General features: G+C 47.1%; 2 protein-coding genes and 1 long non-coding RNA gene across 10 annotated transcripts; 2 read left to right on the forward strand and 1 right to left on the reverse strand.

Annotated features, from left to right (window-relative positions):
* Positions 1–1039: 1039 nt before the first annotated feature.
* LOC136172395 (bcl-2-like protein 2) lies at positions 1040–17595 on the reverse strand. 6 transcript variants are annotated; one of them, XM_065941725.1, is made up of 7 exons: positions 5499–7491; positions 5031–5145; positions 4257–4324; positions 3673–3779; positions 3119–3206; positions 2885–3036; positions 1040–1954 (listed from the first exon to the last, which is right to left on the reverse strand). In XM_065941725.1, the coding sequence occupies exons 1-7, from the start codon at positions 5847–5849 to the stop codon at positions 1915–1917; spliced, it is 921 nt and encodes a 306-aa protein (XP_065797797.1). In that variant the 5' UTR covers positions 5850–7491; the 3' UTR covers positions 1040–1914. The 6 variants fall into 6 exon arrangements, with proteins under 6 accessions (XP_065797797.1, XP_065797802.1, XP_065797798.1 ...); XM_065941730.1 differs by lacking the exon at positions 5499–7491 and adding an exon at positions 5295–5378; XM_065941726.1 differs by lacking the exons at positions 1040–1954; positions 2885–3036; positions 3119–3206; ... (2 more) ...; positions 5031–5145; positions 5499–7491 and adding exons at positions 12659–15615; positions 16197–16636; positions 17107–17194; positions 17493–17595.
* A 343-nt stretch (positions 17596–17938) lies between these two features.
* On the forward strand, positions 17939–18754 carry LOC136171856 (uncharacterized). The gene is made up of 3 exons (XR_010663930.1): positions 17939–18070; positions 18355–18577; positions 18622–18754. It is a non-coding gene; the product is annotated as an uncharacterized lncRNA (long non-coding RNA).
* Positions 18755–19112: 358 nt separating this feature from the next.
* PPP1R3E (protein phosphatase 1 regulatory subunit 3E) lies at positions 19113–26607 on the forward strand. 3 transcript variants are annotated; one of them, XR_010663929.1, is made up of 3 exons: positions 19113–21722; positions 22023–24264; positions 24551–26607. XR_010663929.1 is itself a non-coding variant. In XM_065940885.1 (3 exons), exons 1-2 carry the CDS (start codon positions 21306–21308, stop codon positions 22443–22445), a joined length of 840 nt encoding a protein of 279 aa, XP_065796957.1. In that variant the 5' UTR covers positions 19113–21305; the 3' UTR covers positions 22446–22479; positions 24142–26607. The 3 variants fall into 3 exon arrangements, 2 of the variants coding, with proteins under 2 accessions (XP_065796957.1, XP_065796956.1); XM_065940885.1 differs by having other exon boundaries at positions 22023–22479; positions 24142–26607; XM_065940884.1 differs by having other exon boundaries at positions 22023–26607.
* The last annotated feature ends 497 nt before the right edge of the window (positions 26608–27104 follow it).

Below are 27104 nucleotides of genomic sequence, written 5' to 3' on the forward strand. Positions count from 1 at the left end.
AAGAGCAAACAAGTTTACAGAATTTATATAGTCACTTACTGCCCCCTGGTGGATAGACAATACCTCCCCAGCATTAGGAACATCACGCGTTAGGATGTTGCACATTTTCCTGTTACTTATCCAGTCTTGCTAATCAGCCTCTGAAATTTCCATACTCAGCTTACAAGACCCTGTTCTAGTTCAGTCTAGACAGAGAAGACTCCCAAATACCTAACAAAGGATGTAACGGCAGGTAGTATAAATGATCAAATGCTCGATTACTGGATGGTCAATACTGACCTGAAATTTCAAGCCATTTGAGAGGCAGACAAAGGCTCCATGAACATGAAAAGCTGTTTCTTTAACCTAAGATTATCAAAAAGAGCATCTACGTCAAAGTCAATCATGAACAAAAGATCCTAGGAACAGAAGTGAATGGTTCAATGAAACAGAGGTTTAGATATTTAGAAACCCTGTAAATAATGCAGCCTACAAAGGGTTAGGGGGTGGGATGCAATACCCAAGGACTTTTACTGAGAATATAAAAATGGAGAAATCAGGTTATTAATATGACCAAGCAGCTAAAGGATATTCAAGGACTAGTTTTCCTAATGGAACCACCCAAAATAAGTTAGCTGAACATATTAAGTGGCCACAAATTGCTAGAGAAGATACCCTAAGCTTTGCAGTTATCATTAAACATTACTTTTCATTTTTTGAAGGTAGCTTGGGGTGCAGAAGCCAAGAAAGGCTACCCAGACCCCAATATAAGAATCTAATGCTGGTATGGGTAATTCATTTGTACATAAATCTTACTAGCCATTCTTTTATATTCCCAGGCTCAGTTAATTTACTTCTCAAATGCCAATCAAGACTGCATGATTTTCAGAAAACAAACACACAATGTTCCTGCTAGTTGTAATTTTAACTCCTGCTCCTTAATTTAGATTGCAATTTCCCCTCCACAACACCAGCATTTCCAGAAATGAGAATTAACAGCCATCTGGGATTTAAGAAAGGACAGGTAGATAAATAATCCATACACCCAAAAGGCCAAACATTTTTTATTTTCAAAAACAACTTTATTCATGACACATATTAAAAAAAAAACTCCCACCCCCTGGAAATGAGCTAAAAAAATAAACAAAATCCACCTCCCACCTCCCTGTTCCCACTTCCTCCCATTCCCTCCAAATAAAAGGGAAAAAAAAAGGCAAAGAAAAATAAAACAAAAAAACTGAAAAACAAAAAACACCCCAAAACCCCCCAAAACAAGGTAGTGCATTTCCCCAGGGGGAAGGGGAATTTACACTGGAGCCGCTGGGAGCGGAACGGAGATCTTCCGGCTACAGAAACCTGCAAAGAAAGACACTCAAAACAGAAAAAGAAACACAAAAGGAAACAAAATAGATCACCAGGCAATCTGGAGGGGCAGGGAGCCAGAAAAGAGGGGTGGGGTGGGTGGTAGACCTGGCAGGACAGGAGCAGGCAGGAGGGGACTGTGAAAAGTTAGGGAGAAGATGGAGGGAAGGTAACAAGCAGAACAGTTTGGTGTCCTTCCAGAGCCCTGGGTAAAAAAACCCCTCCTACCACCCATGCCCACCTACCCTTGAGCAGCCCCCAAGGGGGCAGAGGGGAACAGGGAAACACGGGGAGCAGCTTGCGCGATTGAGACGTGTCCATGGCGAATCCCCAGAGTGAGTGGGCAGCCCCCTGCCCCACTCCCCGGGCCTCCCCCTACTCCCCAAAGCAGGTCCCCCCTCAGCAGTTAGTTATGGGATTCTCCCCCCTTCCACAGTATATCTTTTTTTTAAAAAATATTTTTTTTTTCCATCAAGGTCATCTTCTGTTTTTCTTTTTTTTTTTTTTAATTCTTTTTTTTTTTTCCTTCTTTCCTCTTTTTTTCCTCTCTCTCCTCCTAATACACACTTTTTTTTAGTAAGGGGAATACCATGATGTCGCTCTAGCCCGGCCCCTGGAAGAAAGAAGGAGAGTTAGGTGTTAACATGATCACTAAAGAGTTCAGCACAAGCCCCTCCCCCGTGGGCCCTCGCCCCAGTTACTGTGAAGGGAAGAGGGGAAAGAAGTTGCCAAGTCCTAAAACTGATCCCCACAATCCCAGAAACAGTGACACACCTGGCAAGTGGGAGGGGAAATTAAATGCTATTACTTCGCCAAACAGTGGCAATAAAAAAATACATCTGAGACACAGGGGCAAGAAAAAGGACTCCTTGTTTATACAGTTTTCAGTTCTCCACAGCTCTTAAATGCAAGGCTCTCACCAACAGATCTTCCCTAATTCCTCCAGGGAGCAGAGAGGCAAATCTTGTGAAAAGCCAAGATCTATACACCTAATCCCTCTATCTAAATGTACAAAGATGGAAGTACAGAAACAACATGGATGCGACACCAGGCCCAGTATGCACGTTAACCTTGCAAAAGCCTGGCTAGTTATTAGAATAGTAAATATCTTGATCCTCCCACATCGCGTTCCAGGAGGATCAACTAGCCTCTGGTTTTCTTCAACCCTTCCCTATCTCTGGGAAAAGAAGTAAATGTCCAAGTAGTACTTTCACTGCTCTGAGGCCCTGTTCTTCCCAGGCCTCCTGTGTAAACATTTTCACTGTCGTCAACTTTCATGGAAAAAAAAAAAAGCTGGGAGAAGCAGCATCTCTCAGAACAGGGTGGAGAGATCCAGCCCTTATCACCAATTCCGGCTCCAGAAAAAAAGATGAGACTGGCCGCCTGGCCTCGCCTGGCCTGCAACTACCTTCCTCACCCTGCACAGGCAGGAGACCAAGTCCCTGGAACCAAGGGGGAGGGTAAAGGAGGGAGGTTCCTCAGGTGAGGAGAAAAGGAAGGGTTCATGGGAGGCGGGGGAGAGGAGCAGCCCATCTATCCTGACCTGTAGACGCGACCCCGGGGCCTGCTGTTAAAACCACTGTAGAATCGAGAGCGGGAACTGTTGTAGTTGGTGGTTCGGGCACGGTATCGGGCTCGTGGGAAACCTCGGTCTGTTGTGCTGATGCCTGGTCTGTTCGTTCGTTTAGGGATCACCTGAGAGTGATAAGCACAACAGAAAGCCTTAGAGTCAACCCCAGGAGTTTACTGAGAACCAGAATGATGGGATGGGGCTTACCTTGATCTGTCTTCCTCTAAATAAGGATTCATCTAAGGCCAGGGAAGTCCTCACTGACTCTTTGTCTGAGAACTCTATATACGCAAACCTGAAAAGAGTAACTGCCACTTTATCTGAGGTTGAACACAGTCGCTCATAGGTAAAATCCAATTGGCAGGCATGCTTTGAGTACAATGTGTTCACACTTCTAATTACTTGTCCAAAACAATTCTTAATGGAAGATTTTAATCAAAATTTGCACCTACTCCTGGAAAATTATAAAATAGGATCAGAGGGCCCTGGATTTCCAGAGGGTGGAACAAGGTGAAGCCAAGCAGAAGCCGACCCTCCATTCTAGTTCATGATCCCACCCATACCCAGCCCTCATCTTGTTACCTCTTGGGCCTCTGAAAGCAATTTTAAGTATAATCCCTGATACATAACATTAATGCTCTATCTTAAAAAAAGATGACGACTACTTACTTTAACATCCAGCTAACTTACTGCTCAATATAAAGCATTATTTATCCATTTTTTAACTGTGATTAAAATGACCTCAACTTCCCCACACTTACCCTTTGGGATGGCCACTAAATTTGTCACAGAGTATAGTAACGCGGTTGACTGAACCACAGCCATGAAAGTGTGCTTCCAGCTCTTCTGCTGTTGCACCATAGTCCACCTGTTGGGGGTACATTTCACAGGCAATAGACAAACTCCCATCTCAACAGATACCCTGCCAAGCCTTTGGGCTGAGCCATCTCTGAGACCCCACGGACTATAGCACATCAGACTCCTCTGTCCCCGAGAACCTCCAGCCAAGAATACTGGAGTGGGTTGCCATTTCCTTCTCCAGGGGATCTTCCCAACCCAGGTATAGAACCCACATCTTTTGAGGCGGCACGAGGACTCTATCATTAGTGCAACCTGGGAAGCCCCCCATATACACCAAAGCACATCAAATCTAGTTCTCTAAGGAACTCTTCTCCTTCCAACCCAAGAGCCTCTGCTAGTCACCATTAACTTTCACTTCATTCTAACCTTACCTCCACTCCTTAAATCCACCACCTATCCTGGAAAGAGTTTCCATCAAGACTCCTATTAAATAATCTCCCAAACTAAGAGTTCCCCCAACCCCAATCAAGGCCCTCGTACATACATTGCCAACATAGATGGAACGGGCATCAGCCTCCATCTTCTCCTCAATGGACATGATCACTGGGCCAGCTTTGAAGAAAAAATAATCAGAAAATAACCCTTGTTTTCTACTTCGCCAATATATGCGCCACTACCACCACCATCACCACCGTTAGTAAAGGTAAAGATTTTGGTCTGTTCAGTTCCCTGTTGTACCCATTACCTAGAAAAGTCTAGCACATAGTAGGTGCTTATTAAATATTTGACAAGTTATGGCACACATAAACACATTCTTAAAAATCAAAGAAAACAGTACATGAATCCCCTCCTGCTCCCAAATCAAGTCCCTATTATACCTTTGGTTGAAATGATTTGAAAAGTGAACAAAATTATGTGGGCTGAGACTGGACATTTCGAGATTAGAGAAGCCCCCTGCAGTCTGGCATTTTCTCTTAGAACTCCTAACTAAAGGGTCTCCAACTGAACGAAGAACTATTAGACTTGAAGGTCAAACACCAGCTGGCAACCTCCACAAAGAGTAGAGGAGGACCAGGAACAAAGAGCAACACACTTGTAACAAGGACAAAGGGAGGCACAAGACTACCATCGCGAAAACACAGGCCTTGTCTCACAAAGGTCAGAGAAACGCACAATGGACTATGACCACGGCAACTGCCCAGTAATTGCTCAGACAAGCAGCTCCAAGGTTCCGAGTATCTAATTCCATATAAACCGTACTCTCATAACCCTTTCAATCCGAGGACCTGGGCTCCGCGTGCAACCGCCAGTTACTCACCATTGCCCGGAGGTGGACTCATATTCATCTGCTTCTCTACCTCGTTCTGTAGCTCCTTTAGCTTCTCAGCTTCTTCCTCCATCTCCCTAACTCGAGCTTTGATCGCTTCCAGCTCCTACAATGAGTGGGAAGGGTATGGAGAAGAGCTTAAGAGGAACCAGCGCAGGGGCTCTGCCCTGCTCTCGATCCGCGCGCGGCCGCAGCCATACTCGGCCATTTCCTTCGCCCCACGCGAGGGTCGTGAAGAAAAGAAGAGCAAGCTACCTTCTCTAGTACACTAGGCACCCATGACGCCGGAGTCAACCCGGTTGGGCCCCTTCTGGCGGTCGAGGCTGCGTCCCCGGCCCGGCCCCAGCCACGTTATTCCCCGCCCACCCCCACCCCCCTCCCGCCTCCCGCTCGCTCGAGCTCTGGGCCTCCCGTGACACGGCCGGTCGCCGGCCTCCTCGCTCGCCCTCTTTCCCTCACCGGGTCCTCAATGGCGCCGTCCCCCGGGTCACCCTCGACCAGTCCCGGCTCCTCCTCCTCCTCCTGGTTGCCGGGGGCTCCCGAGCCAGGCCCAGGGCCCGGAGCTCCCGGGGGGGCGCGGGGCCGGGGCGGCTCCTCTTCGGGCTCGGGCTCCGGCTCGGGCTCCAGCAGCAGCTCCTCAGGCTCCAGTTCCTCAGACTCCAAGCCGTTCCCGTAGTCCCCTGCGCCCCCCGGGGCCCCCTCCCCGGCCTCCCCACCGGCCCCGGGCACAAGATGGCGCCGCCGCCCCGGCCCGGAGCCCCGACCGCCCGCAGCCCCCGCTGCTGCTGCCGCCGCCGCCGCCGCCGCCATCGCCGCTCAGACTGGGGCCCGCCGCCCAGCGATTGGAGAGCTGCGCCGGCTTCGCCGAGGATTCATTAGTCAAGCAGCCTGCCCGTCACCACGAGCTAGGGCTCCATTGGGGAATATTACTTGGCAATCAAATAAGACCCCACCCCCTAAGGCGGGGAATTGCGCCAAATTCTCAAATCCCGGTAGGGGAAATCGGTCTGTCAATCAACACACGTCCCACCTCCTCTCAAGTCCTTAGGTAACAATAACGCCGAGCTGTGACGACGTTACTGCTTCTCCCCCGCCTAAGGGCGGGCCTGCGAAGTATAACGCTCGGTGATTGGTCGCTGGCAAGGTGACGGGAAAGGAACAGTCTTCCGACCGCCTAGCCGAAGTGGCCCAAGCCTCAGACACCAATTGGCTCGCGAGATTCGAAGAGCTGACACCCATTTCGCGACAGGTGAACCTTGTCCCCGAACGGACTGCCGGGTCCCATCGAGGGAAACCCGAGGTCACATGACTAGTTTTTAGGAGGCCGCCATCTTGATGCTGCTGGTTGCCAACTAGTGAACTCTTGGAAGGTAGAGGCCGGAAACTGCGGCGGTTTCTGGAAACCGGTCTTCTATCAGGAATGCACCAGTAGATGGGATGTTGCAGCAGAGGGTTCTGAACGGAGGGTTCTGTCCAGAAAGAAGTTTACCTTTCCTACCTAGGTTATTGGCACCACTATTTATCCACCATCCGTCAGGTCTCCCCGAACCAGAAAGCAGGGAGTAATCCTCACTCCATTACCAGTCAGGAGTCCTCTATGTGCTGTCTTTCTGCACAGGCATACTTTGCAAGCATTCTGTTCATGCCCCAGTTTCAGCCTGTTCTTCTCTTGCTTATTTACAGCCTCTTAATGGATCAGCTTCCAATGGGTCACGACCCCAGTTCACACCAGATAAAATCTCAAAACTCCTTAGCTAGACCATAGAGAACTCCAGACGAGGCTGGAGTGAATGCTTCGTGAATGCTATTTCCACGCTTCTCATTCCAGTGGGTGTGTCTGTACCAGGTCTGTGCCTCTGCATATGCATTCCCTCTTCAACCAGACCACAGCAAACCCCATCATCACCTCCCCTGCGAAGCCTTTCACTAGCCTCCCCTCCTCTCCCATGAAAAGCGGGCCTGCCTCCTCTGAACAGTTAAACATTTTGTGCAGACTTTCCTAACTAGTGCTTGTGAGAGCTTGGAGATGAAAGGCTGGTCTCTAATTACATTTGCATCTCCACCTTAGGGCAATATGCCTAGCACACAGTAAGTGTCCAGATGTTTGTTGACCAGAAGATATATTGCCTGGGGATCTGAGTGTCACCCTTCATTTACGACGCTTTCCTAGACTCCAGACCCTGCTTCAGACCCCAAAGGAATTCCACCACACCATTGCACTCTGAGATATCAATGAAATTTAGTCCTGCAAGACAGCGTTGCCATAGTCTAGTGGTGCTCCTACACATTTATTACAAAGGAGAATGACGGTGCTAAGTTTGCAAGAGGGGTAGTTATAGCCAGACCAAGCTACAGTTTGAGCGCCAGATTCACCTGAGCTTAACCAAATGGTTATTGAAACAACCTGGAGACATGTGCATAGCTCGGTAGGGGGTTTTGGATAAGAGGAGATTCCTATTAGCAAACCAAAAAGTCAGAGCTTCACAGTATACCCCACTCTTCCCCTCACCCTCAATTTTTTTCTCCCCACACAGATCCTTACCTCAGGAACAGGAGGACTTGGAGCAGAGTCACAGTTGCTTAAAATTTCACCGAAAAATACTTCATGAACCATCGCAGCTTCAGTGGTCTGGGAGAACTAAGTTTAGCACCAAAGACAAGCTCTAAAAAAAGGAGTTGGCTGGAAGAAAAATCTTTTCTACTCATTTTAACCAAGTCAAGACTTGGATGTTCACTGGTACCTAGTTTAAGAAAGCCAATTAAGGGAAATGGGATTTTTAAAATAATGCCTTTAAATCCAATTTTGTTAAGCACTTGATTTTGTAACAGGCACCATCCTGGACTCCTTGTTATCTTATTGGATTCTCAAAACAACATTATGAAGTAAGGAATCACAAAACCACAGTCTTTTTTAGGGATGAGAAAAGAATGAAGTAATTTATCCAAGTCATGGAACTAATTAGAAGTGAGCAGGGAATTCAAAACCAGATTTAAAAGCTCAGATCAAAATTACTATAAGGTCTGCTTTAATATACAAAGAGAACATTATGTACGATCCTGAAGTTGGAAAAAGACTAAATTCCAACAATAGACAAATGTTTAGGCAACCTGTAATTACATCACAAGATTATGCACTGGTTTTTTAAAAAAAGAGGTTTACACTGTGATAATTTTCAAAAATTTTTGTTAGGCCAAAAAGTAGAATGTAGAATTGTATATAAAATGTGATTAAAGCTATGTATACCTGGTTTAAAAAAAAAAAAAAAAAACAACTTGGGCATTGGGGGGAAAACGAATAAGAACCAAGACAATCTTTTCTATGGCAATATGCAACATATTTTTTAAATATTGAAAATTTTAACCCAGTAATTGTTTCTTCTAATCTGTTCTAAAGAAATAATCTAAAACCTAGATTAAAATTTGAGAATAATGATGTTCATCAAAGTGAAAAAAAATGTAAACAACAATGTCCAAGTGGACATTTTTTCAGGGAAATTATTATACAAGCATATATTGTAATTTTATATAGTCATTATGTCTTCAAAACATGTATAATGACAAGGAAAATGCTCTCATTATAATGGTAAGCAGAACTGCAGTATACAAAATTATGTATACAGTATGATCATAAAATATAAGCAGACAACAGAAAAGAAATATACCAAAATGTTAACAGTGATCCTCTCTGGATAGTAGGATTATGATTAATCTTCTTTATAATTTCCCATGTTCTATGATTTTTCCACAATATCAATTACTAGTTTTATTTAAAATTTTAAAACACTCCACCTTTCCAACTTACTCAATAAACATGATTACTTTTACAACACATTTTTAAAAGATATTTGAATGGTGATTTGTAAGATACTTTCCTATTAGGCTGTAAACTGTAAACGGCAGGGGCACTTTCTTAATTATCTTTGCATTGCCATTGACTATCACTGTGCTCAATAGGTGCTAACTGAATGGATGATCTTCTGTAATAATCTTTTTAATTTATATTTAATTGGAGGATAATTGTTTTACATGTAATAATCTTATATCCTGTGTTTGTTGATGCATAGAGAACATCAAAGAGATGTTTTCCTCTGTGAATGAATTTTTTAAAAAATTGGTGTGTAATGATACAAGGTTCACCCATTATAAGTATACTTTTCCTTCAGTGGAAGTGAAAGTGTTAGTTGCTCAATCCTGTCCTACTCTTTGCGGCCCCATGGTCTGTCCATGGAATTCTTCTGGCAAGAATATTGGAGTGGGTTGCCATTCCCTTCTCCAGGGGATCTTCCTGACCGAGGGCTCAAACTGGGGTCTCCTGCATTGCAGGCAGATTCTTTACCTTCTGAGCTACTAGAGAAGCCCCCTTTCCTTCAGTAATAACCTATAAATAGAAGGCCATGGAGTTTCAGAAAAACTGTAACACAGTGATGATGTGCCCTAGAAACAGGAAAAATGCCTTAAGGAAAGTGAGTGGTCAGTCTAGTTGAGAAAAGGAGAATTAAACCCGTAAAAATGGATGAGGGCATGTCCAGTTCTGTCCAGAAGGGAAAAGTTTCTCACTAAATATATAAATACTTGGGTTCCTAATATAGTTTCATCCTTATTTTTAACTCCTGCTTTGAAAATTTTACCTTGACTGCTGCAATAATTCCCTCTAATCTGTAAGTACATTGTTTAATATGGTAGCCACCAGTCACACATGGTTACTCTGAGCACTTAAAATGTGAAATGGTCTGAATTGAGATGTACTGCAACTGTCAGATATACACTGAATTTCAAAGACTCAGGATGAAAAAGTGACTAAAATGACTTAAAAATTGTACAACATTAATTACAGATTGAAATTACGGTAGTTTTTATATACTGAGTGTAAAAAATACTATTAAAATTAGTTTTACCTGTTTCTTTTAGCTTTTTTTAATGAGGCTACCAAAAAATGTAAAATACCTATGTGGCTTGCATTCTATTTCTATTGGACAGTGTTGACACAGAACCTTGGAGCCTTGATCATTTACTTACCTCTGTTGAGTCCATTCCAATTATTTTCTAATGCAGAGTCTGCCCTGGCCTACCTTAACTCCCTAGGTCCAACCTTGAGGGGAAGTGGAGTTGCCATTAGTGAGAAGGAGCCTCTGTTGGGCTGCTTAATCTCCATTCTGCTTGGTTAACTTTTAGAAGACTGTGCCCTGAAAACCTTGTTTAATATGCTGTACCTTATAAAATGTGTTCCTTATCAAAACTTCTAAAAATACTGATAGCAAAAAAAATAAAATTACCCATAAAATCCACCATCCAGAGATAATCACTAATGATATTTTGGCATATGCCCTTTCTCAAACTTTCAATACACACATACATATAGAGGTATATGTATGTATGTGTGTGTATACATATTTTTTTAGCAAAATGGGATCATACTGTATATATTGTTTTCTACTACTCTATTTTCTTTTTTACAATAAGATACAGAAGCATTCTTCCATGTCAATAAAAATATTTTTCCAATTTCATTTTTCATGACTTTATTCAGAAGTTACATTAGAAATGAGGAGTTTTCTGATCATTCTATTTATCATTGAAATTTATACATACACCTTCCCAATCCTACCCTAATGAGATATTTTATTTTTCTCCATAGCATTTGCCCCTAACATGAAGTGTTATGTTAATTAATGCTGTGAAATTTATTTATGTAGGTAGGTAGGTAGGTAGTTATTTAGCTTTGTTTGTTTCCATTACTCGAATACAAGTAACATGAAGGCAGAAAGTGTGCCTATTTGTTCACTTCTCTAGCTCAGTGCCTAAAACTGTCCTCAGCACACACAGGATGCTTGAGTGTTTGCTGAGTGAATGATTAAATTAATAAAAAACTATATCATTCCATTATATTATCTTTTTTGGTTGATTTTTTAAAATATTGTTATTTATATCTCACCTGTATCCACATTTAAGACAGCTTTTAAAGTTTTCAAAGGATCTGCTCTCAACTAAAAACAGAATATCTATAATCCATCCATTTGCTAGAAAGTACAATTAAATGTTGCCCAATTTTCATCAGAAGTGTCATTTGGAGAAATAACATTCACAGAGAACTGTGTGAAGAATCAACAATCCATCTGTCCATTTAGATAGTCTGGAATTTAGCCCTATTTTAAACTATGGCATCAGAGAGCATATTTGGGCTAAATTGTGATGATTCTGATAAAACAAGCTTAGGACCTCCTGAATCCTCCTCTGGTGTTTCTGCAAGAAACGGTAGTGTGAAACTCAACCTCCTATTGCTATCAGGTGCTACAGATGGTGATGTTCACTAATGGCACCCAGTGCCTTCTCAGAAGAGCCACAAGACTTTGCTACCTTGAGGAACTGAAAAGTTCTATAAATCCTAAAAGGGATGTGAATCTCATTGTTCACCAATTTTCCTTAGCTGCCAAGAAGCTCAGAGTTGAATTCATAGCCTACCTTTAGTATTTGGCAATACTGCTTAGAGAATGCTTTTCTGTGTTAATTGTCCTTTTGCTGTCATTTTATTGTACTATATCAATTTTCCCTTTACCCTTACTTTAAAAATCTACATTTTCCTATTGTTTTTTCTTTTGTATTATAGTAAGATATTACAAATGCTTTTTGGAATTAGGCAAATTATAAACCAATCAAACCACAGTAGGAGTAAATCCACTAGCTAATATAGCCTGGTGATAGGAACTGTTAAGACCATCTAATTCCCTTTTCCCAAAAGCCATGCTCACTAAGCCACTCTCTGATTTTAATGGCTTGTCCTATAGATTTTTCTATATAGAGAGAATAGAAATGCAACAGTACATTCCTCTAAGCAGTGTATTTCTCACTGCAATTTAACACATAAACCAAATACCGTGTTATTGTATTGGATTATAGAAAGACTAGAAACTACCACTTGTAATTTCAAATTAAGATACTATTCTTGTCAGACATGACTTTGATATGGTCCTAGACTAGAAGTACAGAGGGATGGGCTAAACAATTCTATAGATCCCATCCAGTTTAGCGGTTCACATTAAAATGGCTGAAACCAAATATCTCAGGGGACCAGGAAAGTAAACAAGGGCTCCATTTTTGCCAGACTTAAGTCTGAAGTAGATAGCAGGATATTGAGAAACGTTCATCATCACACACTTCTGATCAGAGGCTAAACCACAACTGGGGACTGGATTCCATCATAAAGATTTTTGATAGGTTTTCTTTGTTTCGTTTTGGGTTTTGTTGTGGCTATCCCAAAGCACCATATACACGCACCCTCTCAAAGGCTTGGGTTGGCACAGATGCAGTTCTTGGCTTTGGCATTTGGCTGAGATAGGGGGGTGGAGGAACAAGTGATTTTTTTTTGGCCCGGCTTTCAGGATCTGAGTTTCCTGTCCTGGGATGGAATTCAGGCACTTAGGCAGTGAAAGTGTGGAGTACTAACCACTGGACTGCCAGGGAATTTCTTCTTCTTTTTTTTCTTTAATTTTTTATCTTAATATTTTCCCAAAGCCCTATTAATCTAATTCTTGGCCTTAACAAGGTCATGATGAAATGATTAGATCAAGAAATGTCCTGACCGCAGGCTATACAGTATAGAAGTCACAAACCCTGCTCAGTCCTTCTCATTAAACTTCTGGGCTTTATTTATTTATTTTTTTAATACGACCATTACATATTACAGAAAAATAAAAGTCAAATGAACTTGGTATTTATAAATTATTAAATAAAAATACAGGAATATATATTTATATTTATAGAGCTTTTCTTCTCTTCTAAACTAACCAAATCTGTTCTCCCGCCGCTTTATGATTTTAAAAAAGTAAAATAGTGTATGCCCCAGGATAAGTGGGGAGTGGGGTTAATAAGTGCAGGACCTAGTTGCCCTACTTCTGCTCCTTCCTTGGCCTAAGCAAAGTCCATATTTGTCCCTTTGGGCTCTGGAGAGCAAGAAACACCCTCTCCACCTATTTATTCTCTGAAAAATGGCAATAAGATTTATTTCCCTCAGTTTTTAAAAAATGAAATGGATTTAAAAATTGGGAGCCATACTCAGCCTTCTTGGCCAAGAGCTAATCCCAAGGAACTACATGGCTCTAAAAGAGAGTGTCTAGTTTTCCCTGACAGAAGTCTCTGAGGCTTCCATTCCCTCTCAGGCTAAGAAGGGCAGGACATGTCAAAACTGCCCTCCGTGGTCCCATCCAAGCCATACTCTGGAAATCAGTCCACGTCCTTTTCCCTTTCAGAAGACAGCCTCTCCTTCCACCCAGGTGTGAAGGCCTCCGAGCAGGGCTTTTTGGTAACTGACCATGGTCCCTGCCTCCCCTGTTTGCTACAGGTTCCAGGAAAACTATGAGGGCTAGACTTTCTGTGGTAGAGGGGCGAGGGAAGAGTCCCCAAGCCTGGGGGAGCACAGGCTCCCATTTGGAGCCGATGGTCTAGTCAGTGGTTTTCCAACTTTCTTTTTTCAGCAGCAAACCCCTTAATGCAAAAAAAATCTTACCCTGAACCCCGATATGTAAGACAGCTACAGGGGAGCTGTTCTGTTTGAGGGCAAGTCGTCTAGCCTGCTCAGCACCCCTGCTTCATCTCCCCCAAGGACTCCTGAGGCAACCCCTAGGAAACTTCAGGATCCCGCCAAGCAGGTGGAAAACCAATGGCCTAGTTTGTCCTGAGCAAGTCAGAGACCCCCCCCACATACCCCAAAACTGCCTGCCACAGACCAGCTCTGAGTGCCTGGTACCAGCATACTCACAACAGACCAAGTGGCCCATGCAGTCCACCACCTCCCCTATAAATATCATTAAAAAGTGCAGCCCTCCTCAAAAGCAAAAGTCTGAGCTAAACACCTGAGGCCAATTTTGGTCCCACGTTCTCGTGAGTACAACTATGTCGCCACATTCTAGGACCAGTGAAAGTCTCCAAGAGTCAACCATGGTCTAGCTAAGCAGGTCAGTGCTCAGGATCAAGGGCAGGGTTCTAGAGCACTGTGTCAGAAGAAGTCAGCATTGGAAAGCAGCAATTTTAGCACCTTGGAAAGTGCAGCAGTGAGGTCTGGCTCAGGACATGCATCCGGAGTGAAATCAATCATGTCTTTCTCAAAAGAAAAAGCTGTCATCTGAATCTGTTCTAGAAGACTGTGCGCTCTAAAGTTAACATCCTCAGACTCTGAGGTACAGACAAGTAACACCCATGCAAACAGTGTGGCTTCCAAGAAAATATCAATGCTTCTAGGTCATGGGAGGTATTCTGGAACCCAGACACCTGGCCTTTAATGAAGCAGCACCAATGCCCACCACATGGACCAGGCCAGCCACAGAGTTTACATGTCACCCTCACACGGGGTTCAGAGCTGGAATGTTCCTCTCAAGGCATCCACAGTCCTTCCGAGACACAGTGCAGGACCAGACTGTATTCCAGGTCTGCATTTACGTCCACATACTCAAAAGGAAAATTAGTAAGAGCCCCAATTTAGAGTTTAAGTTTGGATATAGAAGGTCCCAGAGATAGGGAACCCTTTAGGCACCAAGGCGCCCCAGTGGGAGAGGAGGGCAGGGGCAGCTCCAGCTCCGAAAGCCCCCACCCACCGCAGGCTCCACAGCCCTGCCTTTCTGTCAGAGCCCAGGAGGCAGCAGCAAGTGTATGATGCATAAGGAAGGGGGATGATGAAGGAACAAGGCCAGCTATAGAACTGCTCTTCTCTCCAAAGCCCTGCTGACAACTTTCTGCAAAAAAGTGGCCAGAGCCCTCAGCCTGGATACAGTGTTTCTCCCTCAGCCTTGAGGCAGCAAGACAAGGGGGAGAGGGAGGGGAAGGTTGGGAGGAGGGACAGAGAGGTGCCCTTGTTCTCACCACTGCAAGAGGGAGTGAATGTTTTCTCTCCAAGGAATCTCACCCCCACCAGATTAGAGAAGCAGCCCAGCATGCACACGAGCACTCGTGCACATGCACACGAGCACTCGTGCACATGCACACTCGTGTCTCAGCAGCCCTCAGTCACAGCACCTCTTCCTAGCCCCTGAGAACCCCGAGCTCCCGTTCCAAAGGGATGTGCCTTCTGTATTTGCCCCAAATCCCACTCATTGAATGGAGATGCCAACCCCCTCTGCAAGTCCACCTCCCTCAGGACAGCAAATCAAGCTCCAGGCAGAGTTTCCTGTGCCTATACCTACACGCATGATCCTTCCCACCTCCCCCCAACCCTGGAATGACTCCATCTCCTGACTTTCCAAATACATTCCACAATGTCTCCAGCTCACTCTTTCAACTGCCTGCTTGGCACACTCAGCTCCCTCACACGCCACCTTTCCCCTTCCAATTCCCATTCCATGCCCATTCTTTCCCCCACTTCTTCCAAGGGCATTCCTCCACTCTGCTCCTGCTCTCCTGCCCCCCAGCCACACCTCACCCCACCTGGCCCTGGACTTTCTCACTTGCTAGCGAAAAAGGCCCCTACGGTTACCAGGGCCCCCAGTGCCACGGCCCCCGTCAGCACTGTCCTCACTGAGGCCCAGTTCCCCTCCCGCAGACGCCGCGCCTCCTCCAGGGCCCCGTCCCCGTATAGAGCTGTGAACTCCGCCTGTGGGAGAGAAGGGAAGTAGGAGAGAAAGAAGGAGAAAGGGCGATCAGGAGAGGGAAGAGTGGAGAAAAGAGGAGAGGAAGAGCTCCAGTTCCATCCACTGCAAGCACTACCCCACCCCCAGCCCCTCGTTCCCCCCAGCACCTGGCTCATTTGCCCTTCTCTACCTCAGGTGAATCCCATCTGAAACTTCCCTGGCCAAAAATTCTGCTCAGAACTGGCATCGTTTGTCAAGGCTTGTCTGGCCACCAGCCATCCCTGATCCCTGACCAGGTACTCAGGTGTAAAAATCTGTGATGGTTGGATGCCGTTTCTGTGCAGGCCCTACCTGGCTACCATGCGTTCTATCCTCTGCTTTGGGCCATGAGCCCCCCGAATGACGAATGCATGGCAGCCCTGGAGTGCAGAGTTCAGAGATGCCCGTAGTGAGGGCACCTGATTCCACCCAAACAGGCAGACTCGGCCCCCACGCCTCACTCCCAGCACGGCCGCCCCCCAGGTCCAGCCAGAGCCCCCCGGCTTCCCCCTGGAGACCCCCGTTTCGGAGGGATGTGCAGAGCAGCAATCAAGAAGCTTCTTACCCAGCCCCCGCTGCTGTGGATCCAGTCAGCCAGCCGCGTCTCCAGGTAGGCCACCATCCACTCCTGCACTTGTCCCACAAGTGGCTCCATCTCCTTGTTGACACTCTCAGCACACAATGCAGCTCCAAAGACAAAGAAGGCCACAAGGCGGCCCCAGTTGGGGCCCCCTTGGAAGAGTTCATCAGAGACCTGGGTGAAGCGTTGCTGGGCCGAGCCTGGGGTCACATGCAGCTGAGCTGCCAGATCGGAGAAGGTGCGCCGGAAGCGAGTCTCGAACTCATCTCCAGCTGCCCGCATGGCTTGGTGTAGCGGGTCAGCTGCTGGGCCCTCCCCGGGGCCAGCTCCACAAACATACCCCTTCTGCCTCAGCTTATAGCCCACAAAGTCTGCCACTAGAGCCCGTGTGTCTGGGGCCGAGGCTGGGGTCGCCATCCGGGCGGCTGTTGGAGTCAAACATAAAAGACTGGCATAAATATATGGTCAGAGGCCCAGAAGGAGGTATTTCAGGTTTGGCCAGCCCATGAGACAGGCAGGGAGGTGAGGGGAAATCTCAGAGACCTCTGGGCCGAGAGGGGTAAAAGCAAAAAAATTAGGCCATGGCGAGGGGCACCATGACTAGAGGGGCTGGCCCCTAAATTCGTAATATGCCAAATTCAATATAACACAAGTAAATTTCATGTAAAATACTTTAGATTCTTTCCATAACAAGACAACAACAGCTCTATGACACCCCTACAACCCCTCCCCCTCCAGTACACACCTTTTTGGCTAGAGGAAGGGGTTTGGGGCCTCCCCAGGGGCAAGATGCGAAGATGCTGGCAGAGGCACAAGATGGGGGAGGAGACAGGGGCCGAAGGGAAAGCGGAGAAGCAAAGGATTGCCTGGGACAGAGAAGGAAGGGGACACTCACCCAGCCTGGATGGCAGCTCTTAGGACCCAGCACTGGTGGCAAGGAGCCCCCAGCTGGGGCCTTTCATCCTCCTGCCCAGCCTGGAGCCCTGGGAAGGGGAGGGGAGATCAGAGCTAGGTGGGGAACACTAGGAATCAGGGTCTGGGCTGAGAAGGGCTGGGGTTGCAGCTCCCGGGATCAGGCCCCTGCCCCCAACGCTCTACCAGCTGTGTGGCCGAATCCATGTTTAATGACTGTCCTCCCGGGAAACCCAGGGCCAAGGGCTTCCTGCCGACACCATCTCTGCTCCCGGCTCCCCTCAGTGCAGCCCAGAGGCCCAGCTCCTCCCTCACCCCCACCCTCAGCCGGGCTCCAACCCCGCCTGCCTGCCAGGTTAGGGATCTCACGGGTCAGGCCGCTGCTGGGATCCGGCCGTTTCCTGGTGCAGGAGCTGGGAGGGAGGGAGAGAGGGAGGAAGGGAGGGAAGGAAGGAGGGAGGAGAAAGGGGGGGCGGGAGGGAGGGACGGCGCCGGGTGATGATGGGGCCCAGAGATGCGTCCAGAGAGAGGGGCGGGGCTGGGACGCAGGCTTGGGAAGAGCCACAACTCAGGAAGGGAGAGGGCTGCTGGAGGCCAGGAAGAACAGGGCCAGGAGGGCATCGAGGGCCAGGCAGGCTGTGAAGAGAAGCCGGCTGGGCCTCATGAAACCTTGGAGCAAATTCAGCATTTCCAGAAGATCTCTGATATTCCATGCACTTGTTGAACTCTTCCAGGCCTGGAGTGGGTGCCCAGAAAAAGAGGAACAGTTCCCATGCTGGTGGGAACTGCCTGCCAGGTGCCTTACCCCGTGGGGCTGGCAGACATGACACAGACAGCAGACACTTCCTCTTCTCTCCCGGACCTTTAACCCAGTGGCCTCTGTGTGAGCTGGGGCTTTAGCCAAGCATCGGGGAGCCAAGACTCGGATATGCAATCAGTTTCTGCAGGTAACTTTTCTTCATCTTCTTTCTTCCTTTTTAAATAATCAGATTGGTTTTCTTTTTAATTCTTTCTAACCAGTGCATGAACTTACTCTCACTATGAAAAAGTCATATAATATAGAAGTGTAGGGGCAAAAACCCCAGTCCTCAGTCCCTCTGCCACTCCCAAAATCTCACTTCCCTTCCTGCAAGTTGCCAATGTCAAGGCTGATGTTTATCCTTTCAGATTACATATATGTACACACATACACGAATGCCTATTATTTATACCAGGCAGTATGTTTACACAGGGTGTGAAGCCGCCTGACCACAGCCAATCCACACGAGGGCACCCTCAGGCATTCTGGCTGGGGCCCAGCGGCTCTTGCAGCTGGCACTTCCTACATCTCCGTTTGGAGTACTCTCCAATCAAACCAAAAGAGGTAACCCAATTCTCCCTCCCTGCTGGTTCCTTTGCTTCCACCTCCAGTCCAAGTCTTGGTATTCCTATCTGCCCCAAACTCAAGAAGAAAGGTCTTTTTTTTTTTTTTTTTTTTTTTTTTTTTTTTTTTAGAAAGGTCTTTTTTGTAACAATGGTAACAACTAACACATTTTGAAGATTTATTAGGTATTAAATGCTTTCTTTACATGCTTAATATTTTATCCTCACACCAGTCTTTATGTTGTGTTATTCTCATTCTATGGATGAGCAAAATGAGGCTCGGAGATGTTAAGTAATTTTCCCAAAGCCACATACTGAGAAGATAGGCCTCAACCTAATTGTGATTTGAAAGGTTTTTTTTTGTCTTAACTTTAAAATTGCAGTGCTTCAAGGTCCCTCTTTGCTTCTGGTAATCAGTGTTGTTATCACGCCCTTTACGAGGCCAAGCCAAACCCACACCAGTTACCAACCCAAACTCAGTTCTCCCCAATACCTAACATCTATTTCACTCCTTTATGACTGTATCCTTTCAACCATCTGCATTTCTTCTTTGCTCTTGGCATAGTCATTCCAGATGCCATCAGCAACGCTGCTTCCTTTTTCAGAGAATAATCTAGTCCTTCATTTGCAGTCTTGATTTCTTCTAAGATGTTTACTTGAAATAAAAACACTTTCAAGTCTCAGGATCCAAATAGATTTCTCTCTGCCTGCCCATTCATTTATAAGCTCGGTGAGAGCAGGCACTGAATCGTACTCACTTTTATGTCCTCATGGCCTAATAGACCTTCAGTAAATGTTGACTGAAGAAATCACTCGATGCCTCTGGCCAGTTATTGAGCAGGCCCAGTCAGATGTTTGAAGATCACTGCAGTGGCTACTTAATAAACAAAGACTGTTGGACCAACACAAATTACACCAGGTCCAAGGCTGTGTGCCTCAAGGATCTTCTCAGACCAACACCACAGAGCCAAGGAATGGCAGCTCAGACAATAGAGCTCTTCCCAGAAAACCTTGGGTCATGTAGGCTGACTCTGAACCTTACCTGTTCCATCAATGACATATGGTACAAAAGCAAGGAAGACAGTTTTAAACTGCTTGACTATAACACAGATTACTGTAGCATTATTTCATACCCTAAAATATGAAAAGAATGTGTCCGTGGATTACATACATATGTGTAAAATAAGAAACTCAGTATCACTTTAAAAATGAGTCCTGGCCAAAGAGCATTGCTCTGCTTAATATGGGGTTAAAATGCCAATAGGAATAAATTGTATAATAAAACAGTATATGTCTCACTATTTCCAACTTAGTCACTTGTGATTTTACAGTTAAACTCCCTTGTTGCTTTAGAGATTCCATTTCTACTCTAACATTCCATATTTCAGTGCTCGGAGAAAGTTGATTATTACCACGAAATGTTTTAATCCACTTAATATAATTAAGTGTATAAAATAGTAGACTCTAGAACGGAACTGCTGAGATTCTAATTCCAGCTCTCCAAATATTAATTTATGTGACCTTGGGCAACAGACCTACCGCCTCCTTCAATTTTCTCATCCATAAATTAGGCATAATACTCCCTCTCCTATGATGGATGTACTATATGAGTTAGTGTTTGTTAGGGAGTTAGTGAGTTAGAAAAAAAAAAAATTCACTTTTTTTCCACAAATACAGGGCGGGGGGGGGAAATGGAGTAAAAAGCAGCTCTATGCTCTTCTTGGAGCTCTCACTGGAATTACAACTCCACAGTCCCAATTCCAAGAAAGATATGTGATGATTCATTCAATAATTTGAGGGCCTACTATGGCACCCCACTCCAGTACTCTTGCCTGGAAAATCCCATGGATGGAGGAGCCTGGTAGGCCGCGGTCCATGGGGTCGCTAAGAGTCGGACACGACTGAGCGACTTCACTTTCACTTCACACTATGCGCTGAAACTCACCATGAATCAGACACAGCCTCTGCTGGTCAAAGGGTTACAGTCAGGTTAGAGATCAGAATTTTAATCCACTTTTTCTTACAGATGAGAAAATTGAGGTCCAGAGAAGTTGTGCCTTGCTCAAAGTCACAAAGCTAAATAGCACCAGAGGTGAGACCAGAAACTAGGTCTTTCCACAACTCTCAGCTCAGAACTCTTTCCAAAGGGCCACCCACCTATTTGAGCGCCACATCTCAATTTCTATTTGAGGCTCTACCTAGCTTTTGTGACTTTCCCATATTTGCACCCACCACTACCATCCTCCCAAACCTAGAGCCTAGGGTTTAGGAAAGAAAACATTGGGCCCAGAAGAGAAAGTTACAGGCTGGGCGATTTGAACCTTCCTTTAAAAGAAAAGGTTACTCTCTACTCCTTGCTTAACTCATCCGGTGCCGGAAAGGCTGAGACCGTTAAAAAGAAAAAAAAAAAAAGGAAGAGTGGTCCCACTCTGGACCGATAGAATGGAGTGCCCGCCTCCTGGTGCGGCAGCATCAATGATAGATGGGGAGTCACTTGTCAGAGGGCTGTGGGCGGGGGCCAGGCCCCACGAGGGCCGCGGGACCGGAGGGTGAGCGCGGCTAAGCGCAGGCTCAGAGGAGACAGCCCGCAGGAGGTGATGGTCACAGACCCTGGGAGAAGGCGGCCAGTGGGAGGAAAGGTAGTCACTTGGGGACGAGGCAGGACTGCAGAAGGTGGAGGATTCTGGAGGTGACGGCAAGGACAGCACACAACTGCGAGGGGTGGCTGAAGCTTCTGTGCGAACACCGGGCGGGTGGAGCTAAGAAAGGAGAGCAGCGCGCCGGCGCTGCCGGAGGGTCCCGCCCGGGCGGGGGGGTGCCATGTCTCGCGAGCGGCACCCCCGCACCGACATCCCCCGCAACCTGAGCTTCATTGCCTCGCTGACAGAGCGAGCCTACTACCTCAGCCAGCGGCCCAGCCTCGAGGAGGAGCCAGAGGAGGAGCCAGGCGAGGGAGGTACGCGTCTCGGGGCCCGATCCCGAGCTCCAGGTCCGAGTCGGGGGCGCCGGGCTCGTTCTGCGCCCGCCGGAGGCAGCGGGATCCGGGCGCTCCGCAACCACAGCCCCGATACCCGTAAGAGAGTGCGTTTCGCTGACGCGCTGGGGCTGGAGCTGGCAGCCGTGCGCCGCTTCCGCCCGGGAGAGCTGCCCCGGGTGCCCCGCCACGTGCAGGTCCAGCTGCAGAGGGACGCCCTCCGCCACTTCACGCCGTGCCAGCCCCGCGCCCGAGGCCTCCAGGTAGGCGGCAGAGGCACTCCGCTTCCCCAGGACTTCCTCAGCTTGGCCTCGGCGGACGTGTGGGAGTGGATTTACCTAGAAACACCCATCTCCATCCCCAACCCTGGGCTTGCTCTCGCTCACCCGCTTTGGGGTTCCCTTTGGGGAGTTCCCTAGGCCACTCTCCCTGCTGCCCCCAGACTGCCCCGACTCCAGGGTCGGCCTCTGATTGGTCCGGTGCCTCGCCCTGACCCCGCCCCCGTTCTCCCCCCGCCCCTCTCCTTCCCGGCTTCCTCTTCCCCGCTCCTCCTTTCCCTACAGGAGGCGCGCGCCGCCCTGGAGCCGGCCAGCGAGCCCGGCTTCGCCGCCCGCTTGCAGGCTCAGCGCATCTGCCTGGAACGCGTCGAGGCGGGCCCGCTGGGCGTGGCCGGGAGCGCGCGCGTGCTGGACCTGGCCTACGAGAAGCGCGTGAGCGTGCGCTGGAGTGCAGACGGCTGGCGGAGCCAACGAGAGGCGCCCGCCGCCTACGCCGGCCCGGCCCCGCCCCCGCCGCGCGCCGACCGCTTCTCCTTCCGCCTGCCGGCGCCACCCATTGGAGGCGCCCTGCTCTTCGCCCTGCGCTACCGCGTGACGGGCCACGAGTTCTGGGACAACAACGGCGGCCGTGACTATGCTCTGCGTGGGCCGGAGCACCCGGGCAGTGGTGGAAACCCGGAGCCCCAGGGCTGGATCCACTTTATCTGAGACGCAGGCGGCCGACGGCGGAAAAAAATCAAAGGCACCGGGAGGGCTGGGAGATCCCAAACATTTCCCTGAGAGGAATGGGAGAAACCGGGATTGGCAGGGAGCTGTCCTAAGGAGTCAAGTCAGGGAGAGCGAGGAGAATGGGAGAAACCAAAGGGGTGTGAAGAGTGTGTGGACTTAAAGAAAGCCGAGGAGACTGGGGTGGATGTGAGTGGATGAACCCACGTCATAGAAAAGGGAGACGGAAGGGGTGCTGGAATATTAGAAAAGAAGCAAAGGGATGATGGTGACGTTCTCTTCCGTGAGTGGGTACTGGGAGAAAGTGAGTAGGTGGGTCAGACTTAGGTAGTCAAAGGTTGAGGACACCTCTTTGGTACTCAGGAGGTATTTTATGTGAACTAGAAACACAGTTGAAATCATTTAGATTGCTGGTTCACTCCCTCTTACTGGTCTTTGCCACCCCAGGTCCCACAGCCCTGCTGTCCTAGCTTTAACTCAGCTATAATTACCTTGCTTAAGTCCCAGGAATTTGGCCATTGCTCCGCAGCCCCCGGCATTATGACAGGATTCCCTTGTCACCCCTGCAGTCCCTGGTTTCAGTCTTTGCTGACTGGCTGGGGAGTGAATGGCAGGTAACAGTCAGAGCTCCTTCCTCCAGGCAACCCTGGGGATGAAAATGAAAGCAAAACCAACTCCAGGCCTTGTAGCTAAATAATGTGGTGCCTAAGGGGTGAGTGCAATCAGGAGCTTTCAGAAAAATGCCAGCCTTACCTTTCCGGGTGCCTTCTAATGACCTCTAAGCACTTTATGGACTGTCTTTGTCAAGGGACAACACGGGGTTCTTTCTGCCTCAGAAGAGAAGGGAATCACTGACTAGCTGGATAACTTTGGGCAAGTTACTTCACCTCTCTGGGCCCCAGTTTCCTCCTTGAGAAACAGCATTTGGATTAGTTGATCTCTTAGGCCCCTTCTTGCTCTGACATTGTGTGATCTGTGAGGGGAAGAGTGAGGATTAGAAGCCACATTCTCCAGCCTGCAGTTGGAGTGCTTACAGTTCAGGACACACAGTACCCCAAGCGTCTGGTTGGCCCTGAGAATGGTCCTCCAGTTTTTGACACATGTTCCAGAGCCCAGGAAACATCCCATAGCCAGCCTACAGTCTCAGGGTATTCCAGGGCCTCTTTCACCTCCTTGCTTTTTGCTCTTGCCCCACAGACTTCCAGCCTGGGTGCTATGAGACAGCTTGTGGGAGGTGCCTTTCTCAGGGAAAATGATGCTTGGGAGCCCCTAAGATGAAACAGTGTTGGGGACTTTCTTGAGGTTAAAGGATTATTGGTATAAGAAATGGAAAACATTTCAAATAAAGAAGCAGAGCAGCTTGAAAATTAAATGGTGCCAGAAGATAGCAGTCTGTTCCATACCCTGAGCAAGTGAATGGGAAAGCTGGACTCCTGCCCACTCACATTCATGCTTTTATGTCTCCTGGTTAACCTCTGCTGGATGTTTGTTTTTCTCTTTTTTCACCCTGTTTCTTTTTTTTTTTTTTCCACCCTGTTTCTAAGTTCTTCTCTTTCCTTCTGCCCATCTCACCATTTTCATTTTCTTTTAGCATGTAGGGTATTTACCTTCATTTCCTCTAGTTCCATCTGCCTCCCTCTTCATCCTTGTTGATCTCTGCTATTCCTTCTCCCTCCAGAAGAGGTTCCTTTTCTCCAAGACCATGGTTGGTCCACTTTGCTCTCTCAGGCTCCTTCTTGACAGTCTTCTAGAAGGGAGAAGAAGCAGTTCCTGATGCTGCAGATGAACATGGAGCTCCCAGGTAACCAGCTCCCCAAACCCATTTCTTTCTGTTACTGATTTCTCAAAATTTTTTGGATTCCCCTTTTACCACTCAGTGAGAGAAGGTAGACGCACACGTGCCCATACATGCATTCAGAATAGAGTATAGGGCTTGTTTATCGTGCCCCTCCTCTCCAAAACCCTAATTCTTTAAAGAAAAAAACGGTTAAAAGAGAAACCCCAAGTCACTCTAATGCCCATTTAAATGTCATCCTTATCTGATAAAGAAAACAAAGAATTTCATGTATCTTGTGGATCACCTTCAGGTCAGAGTCCCAGCAGAGTGAAGAGAGAAAGTGTACTGGAAGCCACCAAGCAATGCACTTTTTAGTCACCAATGAAGAGCCCAGGGGAGGATAATGGAGTGGGAGACGGGGTCAAGGCTCAATGTGTAATCTCTTGCTTAATGTGTATGCATGACTGTTACCTTGTATTTAGCAATCTCAAGAGCCCACATTTACTTATCTATCCACTAAAATCTGGTGCCTTGCATGCATGATAATCCTGAAAACAACCTTATGAATGGAGTAATGTTATTCTTGTTTTAGAGAGAAAACAGTTCAGAAAAGCTTAGTAATTTATTCAAGATCACACAACTAGTAAATGGCAGAGCTAGGGTTGTGAACTCAGGAGATCTCCAGAGCCTCTGTGTATAAGCATGATGTCATAATATTTTCCTTTAAAAACAAAATTAAAACCTTACCTTTAAAAAAAAAAAAAACAAAAAACAGAAACCCTTGCCACATATCTTGTACTAGGAGAAGACCAGTTTCTAATTGTTCTCTGCCTTCCCAGCCTCCCTAACTGGCTTGGGAAAGGCAAAGCACTGAGCGTCCCAGGCTTCATCTGCTCCTTCCAGAAGCTTGCTGCTGCTTTCTGTGACCCTGTCCCAGCTCCGTAGGATCAGCAAGGAACCACTTCGCCTGCCTGCTGGAGAATTTAGGAACCCATGTGAACTCCAGCCTTCCCATACAGTAGGATTCTCTTCTGGCCCTAGGTAGTTTTAGTCCACACCTGTTGGCGTGCTGCACACCTTCCTACCCCACCCCCCACCCCCCCACTAGCCGTGAACCACCCAGTTGCCTAAAATTTGCACTGGAAGGATTCATGAGTAGGCTAATTGCTGGATGGTCTGCTGGATGGTTGGTCTCCTGGAGCCCGAGTAATACTAAGGGGATAAATGCAAATGGATTTGGGGGCAGGGAACCAAGGAGAATTCATTGTTCTTGGGCTTTATCCCTAAGAATTACCATTGCTCACCCATTCCTCTGTTCTCAACTTTCTAGAGCCAATACATGAGTCCTGTGGTTTTTCCATACAGAGTTGCCCCAGGGTAGTGGTGGGAAGGTGGTAAGCTGCTAGTCAAATCTGACATGAGAAACACTAGGAATTTGGCAGAATCTTTAGAGGTGTGTCATGTGTTAAGCACAGGACTTTCCTGTAAAGCCTGATGACTCCAAACAGGAACGGTTCAGGATATAACCTGTCAGTCATGGACTGGGAAGTGCCATATGAGAAACCAGTACCATGGTCACGGGCTTGGTCCTTGAAGCAACACAGCAGGAACACTTTTGCCTTTTCCTCTCATCCAGAACTCAGATGTCCTTCCTACATACTCTTCCTGTTCCTTTGTTTTCCTTTATGAATATAGCTCATCATTTCTCTTCTTAATAAGCCCTAACTCAGCTTTCCAATTTCATCCCACAGTCCCTTTCTTCTAACTCCTGTGTTTTTCTGGCGCTCCTCTGGATCTTGGCAATCCATAGATCACAGAATTCAGAGACCTGAAAAAGCTTGTCTTTGGAGATCATTGGGTCTAGATTCCCCTTGAGATTAGGACACAGGGTCAGAGAATTTGTTAGTACAACTGCAGATGGGTAAACCCAAGCCTCTTGACCACATCATATTCCCAGGCTACCAAAGAGCCCTCTCTCCACAGGAACAGACCCATGATTTTTCATGGCAAGGGATACATCAGAAGTGTTTCATTTTCTGCTTCTCATTTCCATTCCCTACTGCATTCAGGCAGAAAGAGAAACAAAAGGGACTAGTATGTCCTTAGCCTTGGCACTTGTTTCAGTGATGTTGCTGAAGAACAGTGAAGTTGCTAAAACAAACAACAGAATAATTTACCCATTGAATAGCTAACCTAGAGAGGAAATAAAAGTGTCTTCTGTGAATCCCCCAAACCACTGTTCTCATCAGACCCTCCCTGAATCTCCCCACCCCCTTCACAGTGCAGCTTGGTTCTCTGGACCCCATACCTGCTGGTATTGTGCCTCATTTCAGCTTCCTCATGCAGCTGCCCTCCCTTTTGGATAAAAGACCTCATATTTGAAATAAATTTGAAATTTGAAAATAAAGTATAAGATGTTGAGAAGTATTATTTTTGGGGGGCTGAGGGTGGCAAGAGACCCAGAGGCAAGATTTCTTCCTCCCTCTCACCCCTCATTGCTTGGCCATCTCATTTCTTGAGATGGGAAGGAGATAATGGAGGAGTTGGGTGACCCTGTTACGAGACACCCCTACTGTATAACACTACCATTTGGGGCAGTGGTACGGAAAGTTACCAGGCCTGGCACTTAGCTCCCCTCTACCCTGCACCCAGAACCAGTTGCCGCTGCAATTAAAGAGAATAGCTCAGGTAAAAGGTTTCCCCATTGGTGAGGTGCTCTTCTTAAGGGATCATCTAAATTACATTCTGCTCCTTAGTCAGTGGAGGGAAGATCAAAGCCCCTTTGTCAAGGGCAACCCTAAAACAAAGAACAAAAGCATGATGGAGAGGAAAAGCAAGGACCTTTGTCTAACACAAAATGGACA

The sequence above is a fragment of the Muntiacus reevesi genome, chromosome 7 (assembly GCF_963930625.1).
Source record: "Muntiacus reevesi chromosome 7, mMunRee1.1, whole genome shotgun sequence".
Taxonomy (NCBI): Eukaryota; Metazoa; Chordata; class Mammalia; order Artiodactyla; family Cervidae; genus Muntiacus; species Muntiacus reevesi.